Source organism: Synchytrium microbalum, assembly GCF_006535985.1.
Source record: "Synchytrium microbalum strain JEL517 chromosome Unknown SmJEL517_scf0044, whole genome shotgun sequence".
Lineage (NCBI taxonomy): Eukaryota > Fungi > Chytridiomycota > Chytridiomycetes > Synchytriales > Synchytriaceae > Synchytrium > Synchytrium microbalum.
Window position 1 is genome coordinate 59,639 of NW_022158393.1, and position 22,582 is coordinate 82,220.

The window sequence follows — 22,582 nt, forward strand, 5'->3', positions numbered from 1 at the left end:
TGTACGCCCAGTATCAGGCACCACCTCAAAATCAGTAATATTGGTAACAAACCCATCATTCTTCCTCCTGTTTCCAAAGTATTGCAGCATTTTACTCCTCAGACTTCTCAAATCAGCTTCACTCTTGATTAAGAGTGCAGGATGAGCTTTTAGAGCTGGTTTGAAGTTATCAATCATTCCTAGATGTAGTTGTAAAGCACCACACTGGAACCAGAGTCCCGGATTTTGCATCGCAGGCGGTCTAGTTAGTTCAGGAAGTCCTAATAGTTTGCCAAAGAATTCACGGGCTTCGGATTCTGTTCTCATGGGAGCTGCGAGTTGGTAGTGATCGAGTCTAGTAAAATGTAAGGGTGAGTAACGTGTTTGCGATGTCATCGAGAAATTGCCAAAGATCAAGTTTGTAAGAAGCACTCAAGGCCAGCGATCCTCGTTTTATCACAGAAATCAAGAAAATCAGGCCTTGAAGTTCCTCACATTCCCTTCTGATTCCCATACAACCTCTGAAATAGAAGTTCAAAGAATTTCGTTTTTTGCGTACCCAACAATCCCAGACATTTAGAGCAAATTAGCGAGTGGAATTATAACTGAGAGCAAAGCTTCTCTGATGGCAAATTGATAAAGCTTTCGAGTTTCAACTTTCAAAGTTAGCAGACGACGTTCAGAGAGGAACTAGTACACGTTGAAACACACATGATAGACGTGTCAATTACAATGAAGATTGATTTCTGCGTGTAATGAATTAGCATCCAGTCGATTTCACTTCAAGAAACATCATCCTTGTTAAACCTCGCTTCTGTGTTTTGCAAAAAAAAATCTGCCATCAGAAGGAGAGACAAGGACGACAAGGATGAATACTTTATGGGAGAGACTATCCGAGTTCCGGCAACGGATGAGGCTGCCATGTCCTGGAACTTATGAGAACCTGCATAGGGACATTAAAGGTATGCTTTCAATCACATTTTGTAAAAAAAAGCACACATCATTTTGGTCTTTTTGAGAAATGTCGTGTTTGTTTCATTGGAGAGAAGATGTACATCTATTGCCGTTCATCACCGCATCCTTGTTTGCTGGTTCGCAGCTTAGCACTCACTCACTCGTTCTATTAGGTGTCATGCCAACATTGCATGTCATTGATGGAGCTAAAGTCGATTTGACTTCCATGCTCTCGCCTGCATTCCAAGTCACCCATTCATTTGCTTGGGCTAGTCAGCAATACCCTCCAACTTATCACTTTGGTGCTGGGTATATCGGAAAGCAGGTAATGTCGTCGCAAAAAAAAATGCAGGAAGAATACGAGGATCTTTGGGGCGTCTCCGTCTCAAAGCTTTTCATTTACTTCAATAACATTACATCCTCCATTCACAGGCCTTCATGCACGGACAAGTAGATAGCGATGGAAACTTGCAAGCACGAGCAAACTATTCGTGGTTGCAACCATCTGAAGCACCAGCACCACCACCAGTGCAAGCTCCAAAGCCAGGTGAACCTCAACAAACACAACCACCGCCACCACCAGCACCACCATCGAAAGCACCAACATCAACAACAAAGCTACAGATGCAATTCAGCAGCATGCAAAACATGTTACAAATAGAACACGAACATGTCGGATCTGACTGGTCTCTAAACGTAAAGGCCATAAATCCAAACCCTATTGATGTACCCCCATCATATCTACTCGCTACACCTCCAGTGGGCAGAAAAACACACCCATCATCCATCACGGGTATATACGCTGCCTCATATCTCCAATCAATCACATCATCTCTAGCAGTCGGCGGTGAATTCTTGTACCAGAGACCTAATCCAGATGTAGAAGAACCCGCGTTAACTCTGGCCATCAGATACGCCCCGTTACCAACATCAGCAGTCCCACCACCGCCCGTTCTACCCGCTGGTTTCCCATCTCCATACCAGCCAGTAAACCCAAACGATCCAACAGAAGTACTGACTGCTACATATCAGCCATCTAATGGTTTATTGCATACCTCATACTATAAAAAAATTAATCAGAGATTGGAGGTCGCTGCTGAATTGCAATTGCTTATTACTATGGGTAGTGCTAGAAGTGAAGGTGTCAGACAGGGTATTGCGTCGGTTGGGTTTAAAATGGATACCGTCTTTGCTACAGTCCGTGGTATGGTAGATACACAGGGTAAAGTTAGTACAGTTATCGAGGAACGACTTGCTCAAGGGTTGAGTTTCCAAGTAAGTGCTCAATGTTTGAGTATGGAGATCAGTCAGAGCCGCAGTCTGTTGTTTCGTTGCAGTAGTGACGATGCCAGTCTGAGTTGACCAATTTGCCAGGACTGTAATGGTTTTATTGTGCCACCTCTCCTTTATTGACATCATTTCCCATAATATAGCTCTCTGGTGAAATGGACTATTCTAAAGGTCAAGGAGGTGCTGGTCGTGTTGGAATTGGCTTCACTTTGGAAGCCTAGACAGACATTCGAAAGACTCCTTGGGTTTGGTTGGGTTGTATTTTTCCTTGATCCTCTTGAGAAAAATGAGGATGATAAAGATAAACTGTAGTGTAGTTGACTCTCATTTAGAATGAAAACGTAAACATCCCAAAACATGGAGATGGGGTATTTTCTTTCTTGTCTGATACAGCCTGTTCCAAAAACCAAACACGTCCTTACACATGTCCAAATCGCTTTGAAATTGCTCTATATATTTTTTGGGGTTTACTTATGGTTTTCTATAGTTGACAAGGAAAAAAGATATTGGAAAAAATAAGTTGAATGACCAACCGCCCTCCACCACATTTTAAAAAGAATGCCGAAGCTCTCAACTTCAAAAAAACTACATTATGGATATACGAGTGCCTGTATGCGAATGCCTCCTTTCATCGTCGAGCATGAGGCCCGACTTTTGCATACACGCTAGGCAGCTTCCGTGTACAATCATACTGTTCACGGAGCTTTGATAACAATTCATGTTGAAACATGTCCTGAAATTCTGGTTCTGTTTGGAAACAGTCGGCGTATAGTGCTTGGTATCCATGGTTTTCACGCACAAAGTGCTCAATCTACCATGACAGATTCCAGATGAGTGTGAGGTGATTTTTGGTCAGAAAAAACATGGGAGGAGCTGAAAGGATTGTACCGCGAGGATAAACTGCAAAACAACATACATACTTTTCTCATAACATGAACATGTAACTCTTCACCAGGCTTCCTCTCATCAGCAGATACATCCACACCCTCATCAACAGTCTCATCATCATCTCCAGGCTCACTCGTAGCTTCCAACCTCTCCAAAATCTTTTTTCTACCATACATTTTCTCAACAATAGTCCTCCATGCTGGTGCTAATGGAATACCATACGCTCCAATATCAACATATAATTGATCACTTGGCGTAGGAGTCACGAATCCTGACGAGATATCACATGTGACCTTCATTAATTGGTGCTGTGGGATATATTCTGGGATTTGATGTAGTATTTCGCGTTGCGATAATGTGGCTTTGGTCGTTGATGATGCTGCTGGTGGGACTTTGGAAGTCCATTTAGATGATGGTGGGCTAAGGAGTCTCATTGGACATAGCCACAGTGGGTAGATTTGGAATTCTCGATGGAAGGTTAGGAGAGATTCCGTCAATGTTGACATTGGGACTAGCATGTCCTGTAAGAGTGGAGAAGTATGAAAGGTTACAACGATGGCGAACGAGAAAAAAAAAGTCAAAGTCTGTCGGAGATGATGTGGCGACGTACTTGCACAATATGTCCCTTGGCATATATCTCTCGTAGGTCTTCAGTGGTGGTGAGTTTAAGTAAACTAATGTGTGGTGGTACAGCCCATCCGAATATCCATCTAAACCACCATTGATTGCCCCATGGAATTAAATCCTAAGTGGGAGAGTATCTGTGAGATGCGAGGCCAAAAACCCATGCTTGCACAATCGTCAAGACATGGATGTGTCGATTCACAGATATGCTATCCGGTCCCGCGTCATGAACGCCCAATGTACTTTTAAACAACATACCTGTAACTCCCAAAATATGGACCGAGTATGACGATGATAATACTCTCTCAGAGGAATCAACTCCTGATAAGCTACCAGACTCTTCAAATTGCTTCTGGGCACCACTATCCGTCCACTATGATACAGGTTTGCCAAATCCAATATCACATCTAGATTATCAGACGGCATGGGAGATGCTGCTGCTAGTTTAGGACTCAGGTACGATTGCACATGAGTAAAAAACCAGGGCTTGTACCATAATCCGATATCATTGACTTGATTAGATAGGTTAACGAGCCCTGTTGCTTCATACTGTTTGGCATCGGCTTTAGTAGCCATTTTACCAACCATAACTACATGCTTGTTTTTGGAAAACGAGAGTGCTTCTACAAAGTCGAATGCTGTACAACGAGATGCATGTTCGAAGGTTTTGGCTAGCTCTGATAGAGTGTTGCACGGAAGATATGTAATCATGGCGTATGGCTTGTACGGTACAATCTAAGAGAATAATTGCAATGAGTCGGCGGTTCTCAACGCCGACCAAAAAATCATGCAGCAGTGAAGGAAAATGCCAACCTTGATCTCAGCAGCTACCAGGAACCCAAGAGATCCATGACTCCATGGAATAGCAGCAAACAACTCTGGGTTTTCAGTAGGTGACGCACGAACCAGCTCTCCATTAGCCAAGACGATTTCATAAGCCGTGCAAGTATGCTGGAACAATCCATATTTGTGCGATGACGTCTTGAAAAGAAACACATGTCAGCCCCGGGACGCACAAAAAAATACTCTTGCAATGCCCAGAGATTTGGATTTACCTCAACACCGAATCCCATAATCAAACCACCGACAGTCAAATCATCCAATTCAGCAACTACAGCCAACACCCATCCTTTAGGATTGAGTTCTCGAGTGATTTGGCCCATGGAGCAGTTCGGCTCGACTCGAACGACTTGATTTGCGGCATCGATGCTCAAGATGTTGTCTAGAGCACTGACGTCGATCTGTGTCATTGTCTTTTTGTACAGGCCTTCTTTTAGAGACATTGCCAACCATGTTGGTCTGGCAGTACACATTTTGGCTCCTTCTGGAGATGTTCTGACTTGCTGTTGCACCCTATTTATATGTTATGGGAAGGTCAATATGATTGGGACTGTTGTGATTCAAGATCAGATCAAGAAGGTACCGAGATCTTACCATCGGACACGTTCGTCGTGAGATTCACGTGTTGACTTTAGATGGTACTTGTAGAAGCGTCTAGTAGCCCAGTATGAATCGTATACAATCGACACTGGTATCAAGATGATACAAATGCTAAAGCAGAATGGGAGCAGATAATTTAGTCATACTGGTGGATACTCATGTCCTGGCATGATCAAACTAAGATTCAGGAACGGAAGGAAGATGGGGAGTCCTAGCTTACAAGATGTCTCGATGCTTTGTCACAAAGTCAGCTATAGCATTTTGCAGCGGCGATGGGATTGTCTTCCAAATGTTTGATGTGATTGTGATGATGAGAGATAAAGCTCTAGATATCAGGCCAGGGCTCTTGGTTGATATAGAGGATGCATGAGAAGAGTTATGAATGTGCTTAATGCTTCCGTTCATTCCATTTGTAGATGCCATGGAGCATCCAAATATTCAAAGACCGACAAAATTCAACGAATGGCCTGTTTTTAGGAGAAACAGATATGTTAGTTTAATACAATGAAGGAGAACCATGCCATATTAGCAATGAACGTCACCTTAAGCTTCGTTAAGAACAAGACGCACAGCCTGTCAGTAAAAGTCAAATTTGGACCACACTGTCTTTAGTGAATGAAAGATGGTGCAACTCAGACTGGAGTAGTCACTGCTTTCTAAATTCGTATATCACACCGTGACGAGCCTTGACTGCTCGTGTTTTGATACAGTTCACAGATTCAGAAACACACAACAGTTTTGCCAAAACGACGAGGAACGTTCGTGATTCTAGTTGGAACCGACCCTATAGATGCACATGGGCCAGCACATGGGCTTATCTTAAACATGTAATTATACATGCGATGACCGTGTTCAAACACGTACAGTGTTGTAAACGTTGTCGTGGAAGGAGTGGTTTGGTTTCGATTTGAAAATTCTTCAAAGCAAGCCACGAGAACAACAGAGCGACTATTGCGAAATAGCTCAATCCCAACTTAGTCTAACTGTAGCTCTTCTTGGAGTACCTGATCTAGCTACTTCTCCTTCTCTGAGATCCTCTCTCGACTCGGTAACGTCTCGGTCACATAGTCAAGCGAAGATGTAAAACTGACCTTGCTTTGCAACAAGTTCGTGAACTCGCCGTTCTGCCGCTCCAAACTCCTCTTACTATCAATACATTCCATATTCAGCTTGGATTCGCATCGAAATGACTCAGGTATGTTTGTATTTCGTAGCCTAGCGTTCTGAAAACCTAAAAACTTGGTCGTACCATTTGGCTCACGCACCAACCTTTCCAGAGACCACATACTTTGACTCACAAGAACTCTCAAACCGATTGGACATTCGTAAATCTCTCATATTGTGAGCCATCCAGCGATGATGCATCGTTGGCTGCAACTTTTGACTTTCTGCCAGAGGTTGGTTTCGCTACACACTAGACCAAATTGACGACATATTTCTCAACGTTCGGTGCATTTTGCTATTTGTAGGAGCTGGAACCCTATGGATTCGAGGAGGTTAATGCAACCAATCCAATGCCTGGTGTACTGGCATCGCTGCAAGTAAGGTGGATCTTGTTTTGTGGAAGAACACCGCAACGATGCTTTTCTCATCGTTCAAATTTTTGTAACTAGTTCTCTTCTATAAACTCTTCTTTGAAGAGCATTCTGGAAGTCATGGACCAGAGTGGCTACTCACTTGTGTCAGTGGATGGCTTCTCAGATCTCGAGGGACAGATGCCAGCCGCGTCTGATTCTATAAAGGCTGAGCACATCTCAATGCAGAATGCTTTAGTCAATACAACTGCTGTATTTAGCTCTCCTCCTGCGGTATGCTTCATACCGCTGTTCGGCCAACTCAAACTAGTATTTATAACACCTGTCCAATAGTACAACCAACCAAACCAAGCCATGGATACTTTGAATCATATTGCCATTGCGTCAAATACTACTACTGCCATCGTAGGCCACACTGGTACTTCTAGACGACCACGTCAGCAAGCCAACCAACCCGCACCGTCCAACAGACCTGCACGGTGTACCATTTGTAAAACCAAGATAGCTCGAGCTCGGGACATGCCTCGTCATATGAAAACACATGGTGGGGAGGAAGCAAAGGAGTACCACTGCCCTTACCCTTACTGTGACGGTAAAAGTACCAGGAAGGACAACCTCGATACCCACATCAGAAGAAAGCACCATCAAGTGTAACGCAAACCAAAAGGTTGCAAGGCAGTCAAAAAAGGCAAATTGTGTGGTGGGCGTGTGTGCAAATATCAATACATATCCTTCTTAAAACTTACAAAAGTGTAGCGAGTGTGAATAAACCCCCTAAATCATATTTTGCAAAATACAAGGACATCTTTAGAAACCAAACTCAAAGATCGTGCGAATGATTTCAAATGTGTCGAGTCAAACAAAAACAGTTGTGCCAAGGGAACAAGAAATAAGCGGAGAAGGATGTCATATTGAACCATCACCAGAGCTAGGGATCAGATATGCTTTCTCCAGACACTGCTCTGGTATTTAATCCATGCTTTGTCCAACAGATGCTAGCTGACCGGCTGCGGAAGCACGAGACTGAGAATCCAAATTAAGCAGTCAGAGAGTGCTTCTCGGCGAAGAATTCCAGATCCAGAATTCACTCCAGATCCAGCCCTGATAATCCGGGACTGAAAATGGAGTTTGATGGTGCTCAAACATCTGGGAAGACGGAGACGCGACGGCAAGGCTTTTGAAACAGAATGAGGCATAGAGACTGAAATTGCAATATAAATCTAATTGTATAGGCAACGGCGCGTCTCAAACGAGTACACTCTTGTGAAGTTTGTTTTGGAGAGAGTGGTACATTCTCGTATATCTCGCCTACTTCATTTCGCCTACTTGAACTTTCCTGCTGAACAAAAAACCACACGCTGCTTGAAACCTTCAACAGACCACCTGAATCGTTGTTGTATCGTAGTCTCAGGCCTTCTCCGATTATCCACATCCTTCTCTCTTCATCACTGCGCCGATTCACTGAGCAAAGTGATCAGTGTTTGGAGCTTATCGGCCGTTGCAAACACCAGGCATTATTTGAACGGAGCACCCATTCTCAACATCAGCATCCCTATTGATAAATTCTTTGTAGCCTCTCTCTGAATCGAAATGACTATGGTATGTGTGTGATGTTGATAATTATCGAACGTGAAGGCGTACATTTTAGCAATCCCATTCATCACCAGCTTCCTACAATGAACTTGGACGACTGGGAAGAAATTTTCACGACTAAAGCTGCTGGAGTTATTGGAGCTGTTCCCTCTTCCCAGGTTTCCGGTCCCCCTACAGACCAAAACGTAGGTTGGCTCACCACCTTGACGGAAAAGGACAAGGTCCCACCTTAACCAACAATTAAAGTTTTTACAGCAACTGAACTGCATCGATTCCATGGTGGGCGACGAAGGAAACTCCCTTTACGACGCATGGGTAGGTGGAATTCTCTGAATTGTTTGAAGACCATATCACGTGAAGGTTGCCAATACTTTGCCAATCGTGTGACTATTTGATAGATCCTGGGCGGGATCTCCGGCCTGTCTGACCGTATCGAACTTCTTACTGGACCTCTTGGGTCCTACTCCAGTGGTGTTGCGAATCTGTATGCTTCGCCTACTCACAACACTGAGACTCTGCCATTGATTATGCCGAGCTTGGCAGTATATCCAGTCGGAACCGTCAATCCCGCGATAGTTTGTCCTATCGTGAGTTGCCAAATCTTCTCCAACAATTAGCACGATGTATCTGACACCTACCTTTATTAGCCCAAGGCTGAACCACAGCAGGTCATCGTTCATGTTGGTACTAAGATTGTTACAGACGATGCTGGATTTAATGCTACCACTACCAATAATAATACTGCTGCCACCGAGAGCCACGGTCGTATTCCCACTCGTAGTCGTCTACAACGTAAAGTAAAGACGCTCAGTCGCCCAACTCCTAAAGCAGTTACTAGGGCCGACCTCAAAAAGACGCCCCGTCGTCAATCCCGCAAAATCGCCACAAAGGGCAGTAAAGCCATCACCACCGCCAAGAAGAATAAAAAGATGCCAACTCCTAAAACAGGTAGACGACCACGTCAGCAAGCCAACCAAACCGCACCGTCCAACAGACCTGCACGGTGTACCATTTGTAATATTAAAATAGCTCGAGCACGGGACATGCGTCGTCATATGAAAACACATGGTGGGGAGGAAGCAAAGGAGTACCACTGCCCTTACAATTACTGTGATGCTAAAAGTACCAGGAAGGACAACCTCAAGACCCACATCAGAAGAAAGCACCATCAAGTGTAACGCAAACCAAAAGGTTGCAAGGCAGTCAAAAAAGGCAAATTGTGTGGTGGGCGTGTGTGCAAAAATCAATACATATCCTTCTTAAAACTTACAAAAGTGTAGCGTAGTGTGAATAAACTCCCTAAATCATATTTTGCAAAATACAAGGACATCCTTAGAAACCAAACTCAAAGATCGTGCCAATGATTTCAAATGTGTCGAGTCAAACAAAAACAGTTGTGCCAGGGGAACAAGAAATAAGCGATGAAGGTTGTCATATTGAACCATCAGAGCTACAGATCAGATATGCTTTTTCCAGACACTGCTCTGGTATTTACACGTCTGAATCCATGCTCTGTCCAACAGATGCTAGGTGACCGGCTGTGGAAGCACGAGACTGAGAATCCAAATTAAGCAGTCAGAGAGTGCTTCTCGTCGAAAAATTTACTCCAGATTTAGCCCTGATGATCCGGGACCGAAACTGGAGTTTGATGGTGCTCGAGCATCTGGGAAGACGGAGACGCAACGGCAAGACTTTTGAAACAGAATGAGGCATAGAGACTGGAATTGCAATATAAAGCGAATTGTATAGGCAACGGCGCGTCTCAAACGCGTTAACTCTTGTGAAGTTTGTTTTGGAGAGAGTGGTAAATTCTCGTATATCTCGCCTACTTCATTTCGCCTACTTGAACTTTCCTGCTGAACAAAAAACCACTCGCCGCTTGAACCACTGCTTGAAACCTTCAACAGACCACCTGCATCGTTGTTGTATCGAAGTCTCAGGCCTTCTCTCATTATCCACATCCTTCTCTCTTCATCACTGCGCTGATTCACTGAGCAAATCGATCAGTGTTTGGAGCTTATCGGCCGTTGCAAACCATCAGGCTTTATTTGAACGGAGCACCCATCCTCAACATCAGCATCCCTATTGATTCAGTCTTTGCAGCCTCTCTCTGAATCCAAATGACTATGGTATGTGTGTGATGTTGATAATTATCGAAAATGAAGGCGTACATTTTAGCAATCCCATTCATCACAAACGGGTTCAGTTTCCTACAATGAACTTGGACGACTGGGAAGAAATTTTCACGACTAAAGCTGCTGGAGTTATTGGAGCTGTTCCCTCCTCCCAGGTTTCCGGTCCCCCTACAGACCAAAACGTAAGTTGGCTCACAACATTGACGGAAAAATGACAAGGTCCCATCTTAACCTGCAATTAAAGTCTTTACAGCAACTGAACTGCATCGATTCCATGGTGGGCGACGAAGGAAACTCCCTTTACGACGCATGGGTAAGTGGAATTCTCTGAATTGTTTGACGACCATATCACGTGAAGGTTGCCAATACTTTGCCAATCGTGTGACTATTTGATAGATCCTGGGCGGGATCTCCGGCCTGTCTGACCGTATCGAACTTCTTACTGGACCTCTTGGGTCCTACTCCGGTGGTGTTGCGAATATGTATGCTTCGCCTACTCACAACACTGAGACTCTGCCATTGATTATGCCGAGCTTAGCAGTATATCCAGTCGAAACCGTCAATCCCACGATATTTTGTCCTATCGTGAGCTGCCAAATCTTCTAAAACAATTAGCACGATGTATCTGACACCTACCTTTATTAGCCCAAGAAGGCTGAACCACAGCAAGTCATGGTTCATGTTGGTACTACGATTATTACAGACGATGCTGGACTTAAGGCTACCACTACCAATAATAATACTGCTGCCACCGAGAGCCATGGTCGTATGCCCACTCGTGATCGTCTACAACGTAAAGTAAAGACGCTCAGTCGCCCAGCTCCTAAAGCAGTTACGAAGGCCGACCACAAAAGGACTCCCCGTCGTCAACCCCGTAAAATCGCCACAAAGGGCAGTAAAGCTATCACTACCGCCAAGAAGAATAAAAAGATGCCAACTCCCAAAACAGGAAGACGACACGGAGGGCGGACACCTGTTTATGAAACCCATAATCGATCTCAATGTAACTTGTGCCTAAAGACATTTTCTCGACAAAGTGATATGGATCGGCACAAAATGGAAACCCACGCTATAGATGCAAGGAAATATCCCTGCCAATACTGTGATTTAAAATGTAGCAGGAAAAGCAACCTCGCTACTCATATTAGAAGAAAGCATTAAGATGCCCGGTAATCTGACAGAAAGTTGGGACACTGGTAAAAATCTGGTTGTGATGTCGTTCGTGTGCAGAATCAATATATCCCCATCAAAGTGACAAAGTGTAGTGTGAATAAGTGCTATAAACCCCTTTACAAAATATAAAGATATCACGATAATTCGTAACCGAAAATCGTTCGAATAAATTCAAAAGCGTCGAGTCAAACGAGTGCGTGCTTTAATGACCGAAAAGGATGTCATATTTGAACCATCAGAGTTAGTGTGATGGGAGCACTCATTCAAAGGAAGATGCTACGGTACGGGTATCGGACTAAGGGTAAGCAATACCAAGACTGTCTCAAGTCCTTTCGTAAGGAAGCGTAAGCAATACCAAGACTGTCTCGAGTCCTTTCTTGAGAGCGTGCATCAACTCTTATGACCATATGTGACAGTGTCAATGTCACGGAGATCTGACAAGAATTTATCTCGAAACATTTCATAGAGCTTGCGGCTGTTTGGAAACCCTTCCAGACAACACGGATTGGGACACCATTGGTTTCAAACACGCAAAGGGTTGAAGTGCTGCCAGAGTTCCTTATATGACTAAGTAGATGCTTGATGTAAGACCTGAACATGTAGATTGCATTGGTACAAGTCCACAATTCAAGTCCGACGACAAATGTGTAAATGTGTGTGATGCCCTGCGAATGAGACATAGAATCAGTATAAAGAGTCAGGAAGGACTACCTTCGGATGATATTTTGCAGAAATCTTGACTAAGGATACCCAGGACATTCCACTGGCACTCGTACAAACTGTCAACATTTTGAAATTTTGACCAAACGAATGTAGGGTTGCGAACTAAGGAGAGTATATCGTAGAAATTAAGAGGAAGCAAACGATGTTTCTTGCCGACTAAATTACACTGTATGAGACTCTGATTGCTTGTTTTATGGTCTGTAGTAGAGCACCAGACCAAACACTATGGAGCAATAAAGCAACAACGGCCAGAAACACTTTTGAAACAGAATGAGGTATAGAGACCAGATATGTACTTTATAACTAATTTTACATTTACTGAGAGGCTTCGAACACGAAAGTTATTGTAAACGTTATCCTGAAGCCAGTGGATTTGTTCCTCCCCTGAAATTTCCTATGTTCCAAAAACCACTCGCCGACTTGGTAGAGGCTTCAACAGTGCTTCTAAACACTGAGACAAAGCCAGCTGCATCTTCAAGCAATTCTAAGAAGCGGTACCGCTCCTTTCTTCTCTACTTCGCTTGTTAGCTTCCCTTCGGTAAGTAGCTAGCTTTTCATCATTGACTTGTTCGATGTTTGGTCTTCGAGCTTCGTGTCTAGCCATCTAAACGTTCCATTGGCAAAGAAACGACCTAAATCAAACCATCTTCGCTAAATTAGACGTAGCAGCCTCCCTCTTTACCAAAGTCGCTATGGTATGTTCGAGACGTTCGCAAATTGGTTGTTTGCAGTAGGCGCCTGCACCAGAACCCCTAGACCTAACATTCTCCTACCCCAGGCTATTGGAACCACCTCCAGATGTTAAAATGCTATGTGAAGACTCTGGACTGAATGTTGCTGATTCGCTGGCACTTCCTTCCTACCTCCAATACGTACGTTCTAAAAACGCCCCATCAGTCCTGGCAGCCTTTTTGACTAACCATGCGCTCCTACATAGCAATTCAGCGGGAGCTCTGCTTTGATTGGCGAAAACGGTTTCAGTTTCGGTTATTTCGAATATTTCCTGGCAAGTCGTGTGCTTGTTTTCAAGACAGGAACATTGTCTACTAACCAACATGATCTCGTTTTGCAGAACGCCGCTTTTCTGGAGCTGTACCTTCGCATGGAAGAATATTGGCCTCTCTCAAACATATCCATGGAGGATTTTGTCTCCGCTCATCATGCTACGCTTGTAAACCAGGGATTGCTACCAGTTACCCCTAGCCCCCTCCAGTGCTCGACGACTGAGCAATTCCCGAAAGCAGACTCGGCTGTCAGACCGTCTATCATTGGCAATCCTACAACGCTAACGCTGGTAAGTGCAAAGAAAGGGCTTTGAGAAACTTGAATCAATATAGCTGACACCCCTTTCCATAGGACCATCACAAATCACAGCAAGTCGTCGCGATCGTAGGTCATATTAAGACTAAAGACTGTTATATCCAAACAGCTGGAGCGGTGGATAATCAACCGACTTATGTGTCGCGGAAACAACGAGGAGGCCGGAAACCTCGTCTTCCAAGTCCTCAAGTCAAAGGAAGATTCCAGTGCGATGTCTGTCCAGACACATTCACCCGAAAAGACGATGTCCGTCGTCACAAGGAGGCTCGTCACGTCGCCAAACCAACGATACATGATTGCCCACACAGACGCTGTCATCGAAGCTATACACGAATGGATAATCTCAAGGCCCATATCAGAAAGGACCATCAATGAGTTCCCATGGTGATGCTATCTGTCAGAAGTGGGTAGACACATCAGTTGTCTGGGCGTGATAGTGGGCGTGTGTTAAAAAATTCATTGACTTCCAAACGTAGTGCACAATCTGTAGCGTGAAAACAACGATATAGCCCGGTATATTAAATAAACTGACACCATAATAGTAACATCAGGCAGCAGTTTCAGCTAATAAGGCGTTTGCGTAAAGTTCCAAAACATCCAGAAATCGCAAAAGTACAGCGAGACGGGATATATTGGACCTTCAGAGTTACAATGATGTGAGTACTCATTGAAAAAGAGGATACAACGCCCAAATTATCGTAGTAAGAATGAGCAGAGGGTCTCACGTATATAAGAACTCTACATGACCATATGTGAAGTTGTTATGCCACGGAGCTCCGAGAGGAATTTATATCGAATCGTTTCAAAGAGTTTGCGGGGACTTTGGAAACCCTTCCATACAGCAGAGCTTGGGACACCATTGGTTTCAAACACTCAAACGGTTCAAGTGCTGCCAGAGTTCCTTATATGACTAAGTATATGCTTGATGTAAGACCTGAACACGTAGATTGCATTGGTACAAGTCCACAATTCAAGTCCGACGACAAATGTGCAAATGTGTGTGATGACCTGCGAATGAGACATACAATCAGTATAAAGAGTCAGGAAGGACTACCTTCGGATGATATTTTGCAGAAATCTTGACTAAGGATACCCAGGACATTCCACTGGCACTCGTACAAACTGTCAACATTTTGAAATTTTGACAAATGATGTAGGATTGCGAAGGAAGGAGAGAAGATGTTCGAAATTAAGAGGAAGCAAACGATGTTTCTTGCCGACTAAATTACACCGTATGAGACTCTGATTGCTTGTTTTGTGGTCTGCTCTAGAGCACCAGACTTGAGCAATAACTGAAAGGTGTGAGGGACAACAGCCACAAACACTTTTGAAACAGAGCGAGGCATAGAGGCCAGAAATGTACTTTAAACCTAATTTTACACGCGATGTCCGGTTTCGAACACGAGGTTGTTATGAGCGTTGTCCTGGAGCGAGTGGTCTTGTTCCTCTCCCGAAAATTTCGTACCTTCCAAAAAACCACTTGCCTACTTAGTAGAGTCTTCGCCAGCGCATCTAAAGCACCCAGACGAAGCCAGCCGAATCCTAAAGCGATTCCAAAAAGCTTTACCGCTTCTTTCTGCATCTACTTCGCTAGCTTGCTTCCCCTCGGTAAGTAGCCTTTGACCGTTCTGATGGATGTTTGGTACTTGAGCTTTGGGTCCCTGTGAAGTCATCCAAGCATTCCTTTGCCAAAGAAAACATTTTATTCAAAACATCATCGTTACTTTAGACGGTTCAGCTTCTCTCTTTATCAAAATTACCATGGTATGTTCGAGGCATTTGAAGACTTATTTTTCGCAGTAGGCGCCCGTACCACAACCCCTAGACCTAACATTCTTCTACCCCAGGCTATTGGAACCAACAGTAGTGTTACTTTCCATGCTGAAGCCCCATGTCAAGGCTCTGGACTGAATGTTCCTGATACGGGGGCATCATCGTCACTTCCTTCCAACCTCCAATACGTAAGTTCCAACGACACACCATCAGTTCGCTTAGCCTTTTGACTAACCATGCGGTTAATGAACAGCAATCAAGCGAGGGTGATATTTCTTTGGTCCAAGAAAACGCTTTCAGTCCCGATTATTTCGAATTTTTCCAGGCAAGTCGTCTGCAATGTTTTAGGACAAGAACATTTTCTAACAACTATGATCTCCTTTCTCAGAACGCCGCTTTTCTGGAACTTTTTCTCCGCATGGAGGGATACTGGCCTCTACCAAACATATCCATGGAGGATGTCGTCTCTGCTCAATATGCTACGCTTGTAACTCAGGGATTGCAACTGATTGCCCCTACGACTGAGCAATTCACGACACCTGAATTGACCGTTAACCCAGTCACCATTGTCAATCCCACAACACTTACGCCAATCGTAAGTGATGTATTTGGAACTGAACCACTACAGGCTGACCCCTCTTTTCATAGAACTATCACGAACCACAACAAGGCGTCGATAGCGTAGCTCATATTAAGACTGAGGACTGTGGTACCTATACAGCTGGAGCGGTGGATACTGAACCGACTTATGTGTCTCGGAAACGACGAGGAGGTCGGAAACCTCGTCTTCCAAGTCCTCAAGAGAAAGGAAGATTCCAGTGTGATGTCTGTCCAGACACATTCACCCGAAGAGACGATGTTCGTCGTCACAAGGTGGCTCTTCACGTCATCAATCCAACGATATATAACTGCCCACACAAAAACTGTCGTGGAAGATTTACAAGAACCGATAATCTCAATGCCCATATCAGAAACCATCGCAAATCATAAGTGAAATTGGGATACGATTAGGAGTGGGAAGACCTTCAAGACGTCTGAGCGTGATAGTGGGCGTGTGTGATAATCTTCTTCCAAATGTAGTGCACAAGTGTAGTGTGAAAAAGCAGTATAGCCCCCGTTTACAAAATAAAAAGACACCATATTATTAATATAGGGCGGTTTCGATTCAAAAAGAATGCAAAAGAAGGCGTAGCGTCATTTGCAAAAAAACAACTATCAAAAGCTTAGAGATGAGCGACAAAGGACGACATATTGGACCATCAGAGTTACTGCAGTGGGCTGTTCTCCAAACAGCCACAAAGAATGAAGATGCACCTGGTCCAGGACCTCAGAATGTCGAGCCAATAGTAAGCAAATTGCTTCACTTGATTGTTGTTGGCAAGGGTTTTCGATCAGATCTGTTTGGAAAAGGAGACCATCTTGAAGATTGAATGATTCATCGGCCTTCTTGGTGTATAAGGCCTTCATGCTGCCGTTGCTTTTGCCTCTGACATTTGGTGAAGCTACCATTTGAACTTCTTCTGGGTTTCTAGGATCCAAAATGGATCGACTTGATTCTTGGAAAGAGTGATGCTATTCGTATGCGTGGTAAGTTGAATCGTATTGGCCAAGCTCCTGAACGCGACTTGATATGTACTCTCACCATTAGAATGTGTGGAATTCTTTTCAAATCCATCAAATTCCGTTGATGACAGAATCACAAATATGGATGATCTAGAGCTACTAGTCGAGTCTCTAGATAACGCTAATGGTATTTATGCTCTTGCTTTTGAGATATCCGATACATTGCTCATGCGACAATCAGATTTACGACCACTGAATTTATGGAGGCCCATTATATCCACTGTATCTGATCCAGATCCTAAAATACGGCAATATGCTGTTTGGATACTTGGGACTGCTATCAAGAACAACGCAAGATCTCAGACGGATGTACGACGTGTGTCAGGCTCTTTTGTGGTGCTCCATTCTAACGCCCCAATATTTCGACTAGTTTTTGGACTCAGATGCTCTGCCACCTGTATTGAACGCTCTGGAATCAGATTCGGATGCTGAAGTTAAAGCCAAGGCTGCATATTGTATTGCTGGTAGGGGTGTTCTCCAATCATGTTCAGAGCAAAAGAAAAAAGCTGATTGGGATTCTCTCGATATCACTAGGATTATTAAACCACAACACACGAGCCCTATCATCATTCCGCTCACTGAATGGATTCAAAATACTGCAAGCAGCACTCCAACCCCAAAACAAAACCAACACCACCCTCCAAACACGAATCCTCTTTCTCTTAAACACACTATTAGATGTATCTGCCGAAGACGACAAGAAGGATCAGATAGCTGGGAAACTCGTATCGCAAGACGTGGTGTCTGAAGGGATCTGTGAGTCTCTTGTTGACATTATAAAAACTGCGCAGGATGTCAATTTAGCTGAACGGGTGTTGCAGCTGGTGACTACACTGGCAACCAAGTATCCAGGTACGATAAAGAATTCATTGAGAGATCAGTTGGTGGAGAGTGCTCCGAGGTTGCGTGAGGTGGATGGAGTAGACGGAGAGTTGGTTGATGGAGCGATTCGTGCCCTTCAGAATCTCTCAAAGTGAGAATATTGCTATCTTGTATATTAATCTGCCTCATAGTAACAATAGAACATAAGAACTTTCCTTTGAAATGATGATGTAATGTTTCGCACACAAAAGCCAACTTTTTTGAGCTAATGGATTTTCTTGTTGAAGATCTTCTTAAGCATATAAACATCATTACAGGTTTTACAAACTTCATCAATTGTCTGGTTCTTCTTCTTGAACAGACTAATAATAATCAAGTATTTATCGGCAACCTAAAGAAACGTCAACTCGAACAAGGAAAAAAACAAAACACATACTGAAACAACTCTCTCTGACATCCACTCCTCCCTCACATTCTCACACAACCATCACATTCCCAAATCCATGGTTGCGTCCTCATCTCCTCCAAACTCAGCACCCATATCATCTCGATTAGCATCATCCTTGTTATTGGTTGCTGCTGATGCTGCTGTATCTTTGGGTGGTGATGTTGGTCTGGAAGAAGAGGCAGCACCAGCAATGCTCAAACCCACACCCTTTGTACTATTGCTAATACTGTTATTATTATTTGGTTCAGGTACCTTCATTGAATCCAGAGCTGCTTGTCGTTTGGCTTCTGCGATTTGGGCAGCTGCTTCGTCAGTGAGCTTTGCGGGTAGATAGTATATCGTTGGTTGAGTTGTTGTTTTCAAAAAGTTTGTGAGGTTTAGTTTGTGAGATTGTATATGTTTGGCCTAGAAACAAGGAGGCAAAAGCGTGGATTGTCAGTATGCTTCCACCTTGATGCACAAAAAATAATATAATAGCACCGCCATGCGCACTTACGGCTGTAGCGGCTCTCTTGTCATCTTCATGTTTTCTAGATGCAGCCATCTTTTCACGTCTCTCCTCAGTCTCCTGCTTGACTTTGGATTCCAATTCCTCTTTTTCACGATGAAGCCTTTCTTGTAACTTTTTCTCGACTTCTTCTCTCCTTATTTGCTACAGTCGATAGTGTGATGTGAGTTCCATGTGATGTAATTTTAACCATGTATATCATTATCAACATCATAAAGATAAGCCAGCTTGATGCTCGATTTGAAGATAGCCCAAGTCAAGACTTACAGCATTCGACTTGTTTGCAGTTTCAGCCTTGGCCTTGTTCAGAGTAGTCAATATACCGCCAAACAGTCGGGAGTTTCTCTGTTTAGTCTCTGGGTCAGCAGGACCCATAGTCCGTTGTCGTTTTCCATTTGATTCCTCCTACAGGGGGCAAAGTTTTGATGAGTCTGATGTTGGGCTGTTTTCAATGACGCACAGTCGTAAAGGAGAAGGAGAGGAAACGATAGAATGATGGTATGATGATGAATGTTTACCTTTTTAGCTTCGACATCCGGAGTTGGAACTTCCTCGTCTCCTTCGTCTTCAATTCGTCTCCTTTTTGGAGCATGTGTATCGACCATGGGATTGTTTCTATTTATATTCAGTATTGTAAGAATGTAGATGATTTCAATGCCATAATATGGACGTACTCTGCTACTGACGCTGACATGGTTGTCTGCTTGCTAACTGTCGATGCTCTATTTTGTTTTTTGATTCAAAACGGTGAAAGGACGATGGACAACCAAGGCTCTCCGAACATATAATCACTTGTTATTCGTGTTTTCACATCCATTTTACTATGAATCGCGTTACAACGTGCTACAGAATGCTAGGAATAACCTGGAGCTTAAGGGCAACGTGTTTTTGTCATGATGGGCTCAAACACATTCTGATACTGTCTCGACGTGGATTTGCTACGGAATCCACTGCTGGTATGTAGAATCAAAGTCTTTGTCTACTTCCGTCGACGTGATCACTATGTATCATGACCGTTCAAACACCAACATCTTGCTTCCTTATTTGTTAGTTCCAGCATCAAAGATTCGTAACATTGGCATCATAGCTCATATCGATGCTGGCAAAACTACCATGACAGAACGTATGCTTTATTATGCAGGTCATACAAAGCGTATAGGAAGTATGTCGAAATGGATCTTGATCTCTGCATGCAAAAAAAGCCAGTCTTACCAGCTTCATCACCGCATTCTTTTAGATGTGGACGATGGATCTACAGTCACAGACTTCCTACCTGCTGAACGTGAGCGTGGCATCACCATCCAGTCAGCATGCATCCCACTAGCTTGGAAGTCACATCGAATAAACTTGATAGATACTCCAGGTCACGTCGACTTCACTGTCGAAGTAGAACGATCTGTACGAGTCTTGGACGGCGCTGTGGTCGTGCTAGACGGTGTAGCTGGTGTCGAAGCTCAAACTGAAACTGTATGGAGACAAGCCAATCGATATAAAATACCTCGAATTGCCTTTGTAAATAAGATGGATCGTGATGGATCTGCTCTTCATCGTGTGGTACGACACATGGAAAAGAGATTGGGAGGTGGTGGGAGGCCTATTATTTTGTCGTGGCCTGTCGTACCCGATAATGTAGCAGCAGTGTTTGGAAGTGCTAGTGGAGGACCCGAGTTGTATTCCATAGCTGATCTAGTGACTATGAAGGTGCTGGATTTCAGGAATAAGGATGGAACTGGTAGTATCATCAACACCAGTCCTCTCACGGATACAGAACCGTTCAAAAGACTTTATAAGGACGCATCGAAAGCTCGAAACGACATGTTGGAAGCTCTAGCAGATGTGGATGAGGCCTTTCTATCTGTATATTTAGACGCAATGGATTCGGGCACTGAAATCGCAACCGATGTGATTCAGGCTGCTTTGAGACGAGCCACGATATCTGGTAAAGCAGTGCCAGTCTTGTGTGGTGCTGCATTCAAGAATACTGGAGTCCAACCAGTACTGGATGCAGTGTTAGACTATCTACCGTCTCCCGTAGATCGACCTGCAGCAATCGCCACATCAAATGGCAAGTCTCTGGAAGTAAAAATGAACGACAGCCAACCTGTAGCACTAGCATTCAAGATAATGCAAGATCCTAAACGTGGACTCTTGACATTTGTAAGAGTATACTCTGGTGTCCTTGATACAAAAACGACACTGCTAAATTCAACGCGGAATGAAAAGGAACGGACCTCGAAAATCTTGACTGTATTTGCCAACGATTATGAAGACATTCCAAACGTAGAGGCAGGACAAATCGCTGCCATCGTAGGTCTTCGTATCACAAAAACAGGAGATACACTGATATCTTTTGCCGATAAACGTAAACCGATACTACCAACTATACCCATACCACCACCAGTATTCGTAGCTTCTGTTGCTGGCACGACTCCATCTGAAGAACGGCATTTACAGGAGGCACTCAAAACACTGCTACGTGAAGATCCATCAGTCCATGTAAGAGTGGACGAGGAGACCGAACAAACACTCATATCAGGAATGGGTGAATTGCATCTAGAAATCATCGAGTCTCGTTTACGAGATCAATATAAAGTCGATTGTAGAATGGGTAAAGTCCGTATCAGTTATCGTGAAATGCCGTCCAATACGGGTATTCACGAAGGCAAAATTACCGTTGATCACGAAGTTAATGGTAAACGAATCAAGGCTGGCGCATCTGTAAATATTCAGCTGCTGAATGACTTTGTTAATGAGTCTGAAGATGGATTGCTGCACGACTTGAACGATGGTGGTGGTACTGAAACGGGCATCAGGTTAAACAACTCAACTTTAATATCAGCATCCGCACCACCTGGGAATGGAGCAGTATCGTTAGCAGGGTATCCACCTATACCGGATATGATGAATGCCATTCAACGTGGTATTGATCAAGCACTATATCGTGGCCCGTTAGCAAACTATCCAGTAACGAATATCAAAATCACATTAAACTCTTTAACTCTATATACCGCTGAAACGACTACCTTGCAGGCTATCACAATAGCATCTCGTCGGGCTACGGAGCGTGCTCTCCAAACATCAGGAACTAGACTGTTAGAACCCATAATGAGAGCTCGTATCCGAATACCTGAACCTAAAGTTGGACTTGTAGTCAAGAATCTGACTGGTCAGAAACGAGCAAATATTATAGATTTAAATTCTAGAATGGATGAGGATGAAGACGAGGGTGGTGAAGCTGCTTTAAGTAGTGAGAATAGTAGCAGGATGGTGGATGCGCGAGTACCATTATCTGAAATGCTGGGGTATGCTAGTGTTTTAAGAGGGTTGACTGGTGGATCTGCTGATTTCACTATGGATTTAGATGGATACGGTGTTGTACCTGGTGACAAGGAACGTGATATTGTGAAAGAGGTTAAGCCACCTGTTGTTGCGGCAACTGCTGAACAGTAAGGAGAGGAATATGGGTAGAACGAAGTAGTTTATAATGTAATTTCTGTGTAAAGTTTCAGAAAAGCTCCTCATATCAACATTGGGTTTATTTTGACGTTCCTGAATGGAGAATTGAACGCTCATTAGACTCATTCAGATATAAATTTCAAATCTAAAATAATTCATCCTCTGTTTGGACGTCTTTGATCTACAACTTGACGTTTTAGAATTCAAAATTTCACTTTGCTTAGTTGAGGTCGTTGTTGATAAGCGATCGGTCCTTCAATGTTATCAGATTAGATATAATCTTTAGTAACATCATTTC

The 22,582-nt window shown here is 43.7% G+C and overlaps 4 protein-coding genes across 4 annotated transcripts; 3 read left to right on the top strand and 1 right to left on the bottom strand.

The window, feature by feature from the left end:
• Positions 1 to 847: 847 nt before the first annotated feature.
• Positions 848 to 2,444, top strand: SmJEL517_g05192 (uncharacterized protein; the record flags this gene model as incomplete). The annotated part of the gene is made up of 4 exons (XM_031171119.1): positions 848 to 941; positions 1,107 to 1,258; positions 1,366 to 2,208; positions 2,367 to 2,444. 4 exons carry the CDS (start codon positions 848 to 850, stop codon positions 2,442 to 2,444), a joined length of 1,167 nt encoding a protein of 388 aa, XP_031022917.1.
• Positions 2,445 to 2,851: 407 nt separating this feature from the next.
• On the bottom strand, positions 2,852 to 5,598 carry SmJEL517_g05193 (uncharacterized protein; the record flags this gene model as incomplete). Its single annotated transcript, XM_031171120.1, has 8 exons — positions 2,852 to 3,034; positions 3,144 to 3,632; positions 3,722 to 3,856; positions 3,994 to 4,470; positions 4,549 to 4,716; positions 4,791 to 5,088; positions 5,170 to 5,286; positions 5,396 to 5,598. 8 exons carry the CDS (start codon positions 5,596 to 5,598, stop codon positions 2,852 to 2,854), a joined length of 2,070 nt encoding a protein of 689 aa, XP_031022918.1.
• Positions 5,599 to 16,656: 11,058 nt separating this feature from the next.
• Positions 16,657 to 18,027, top strand: SmJEL517_g05194 (uncharacterized protein; the record flags this gene model as incomplete). The annotated part of the gene is made up of 5 exons (XM_031171121.1): positions 16,657 to 16,773; positions 16,960 to 17,014; positions 17,076 to 17,359; positions 17,421 to 17,514; positions 17,585 to 18,027. 5 exons carry the CDS (start codon positions 16,657 to 16,659, stop codon positions 18,025 to 18,027), a joined length of 993 nt encoding a protein of 330 aa, XP_031022915.1.
• Positions 18,028 to 19,678: 1,651 nt separating this feature from the next.
• On the top strand, positions 19,679 to 22,278 carry SmJEL517_g05195 (uncharacterized protein; the record flags this gene model as incomplete). Its single annotated transcript, XM_031171122.1, has 3 exons — positions 19,679 to 19,784; positions 19,880 to 19,990; positions 20,066 to 22,278. The coding sequence occupies 3 exons, from the start codon at positions 19,679 to 19,681 to the stop codon at positions 22,276 to 22,278; spliced, it is 2,430 nt and encodes an 809-aa protein (XP_031022916.1).
• Between the last annotated feature and the right edge of the window lie 304 nt (positions 22,279 to 22,582).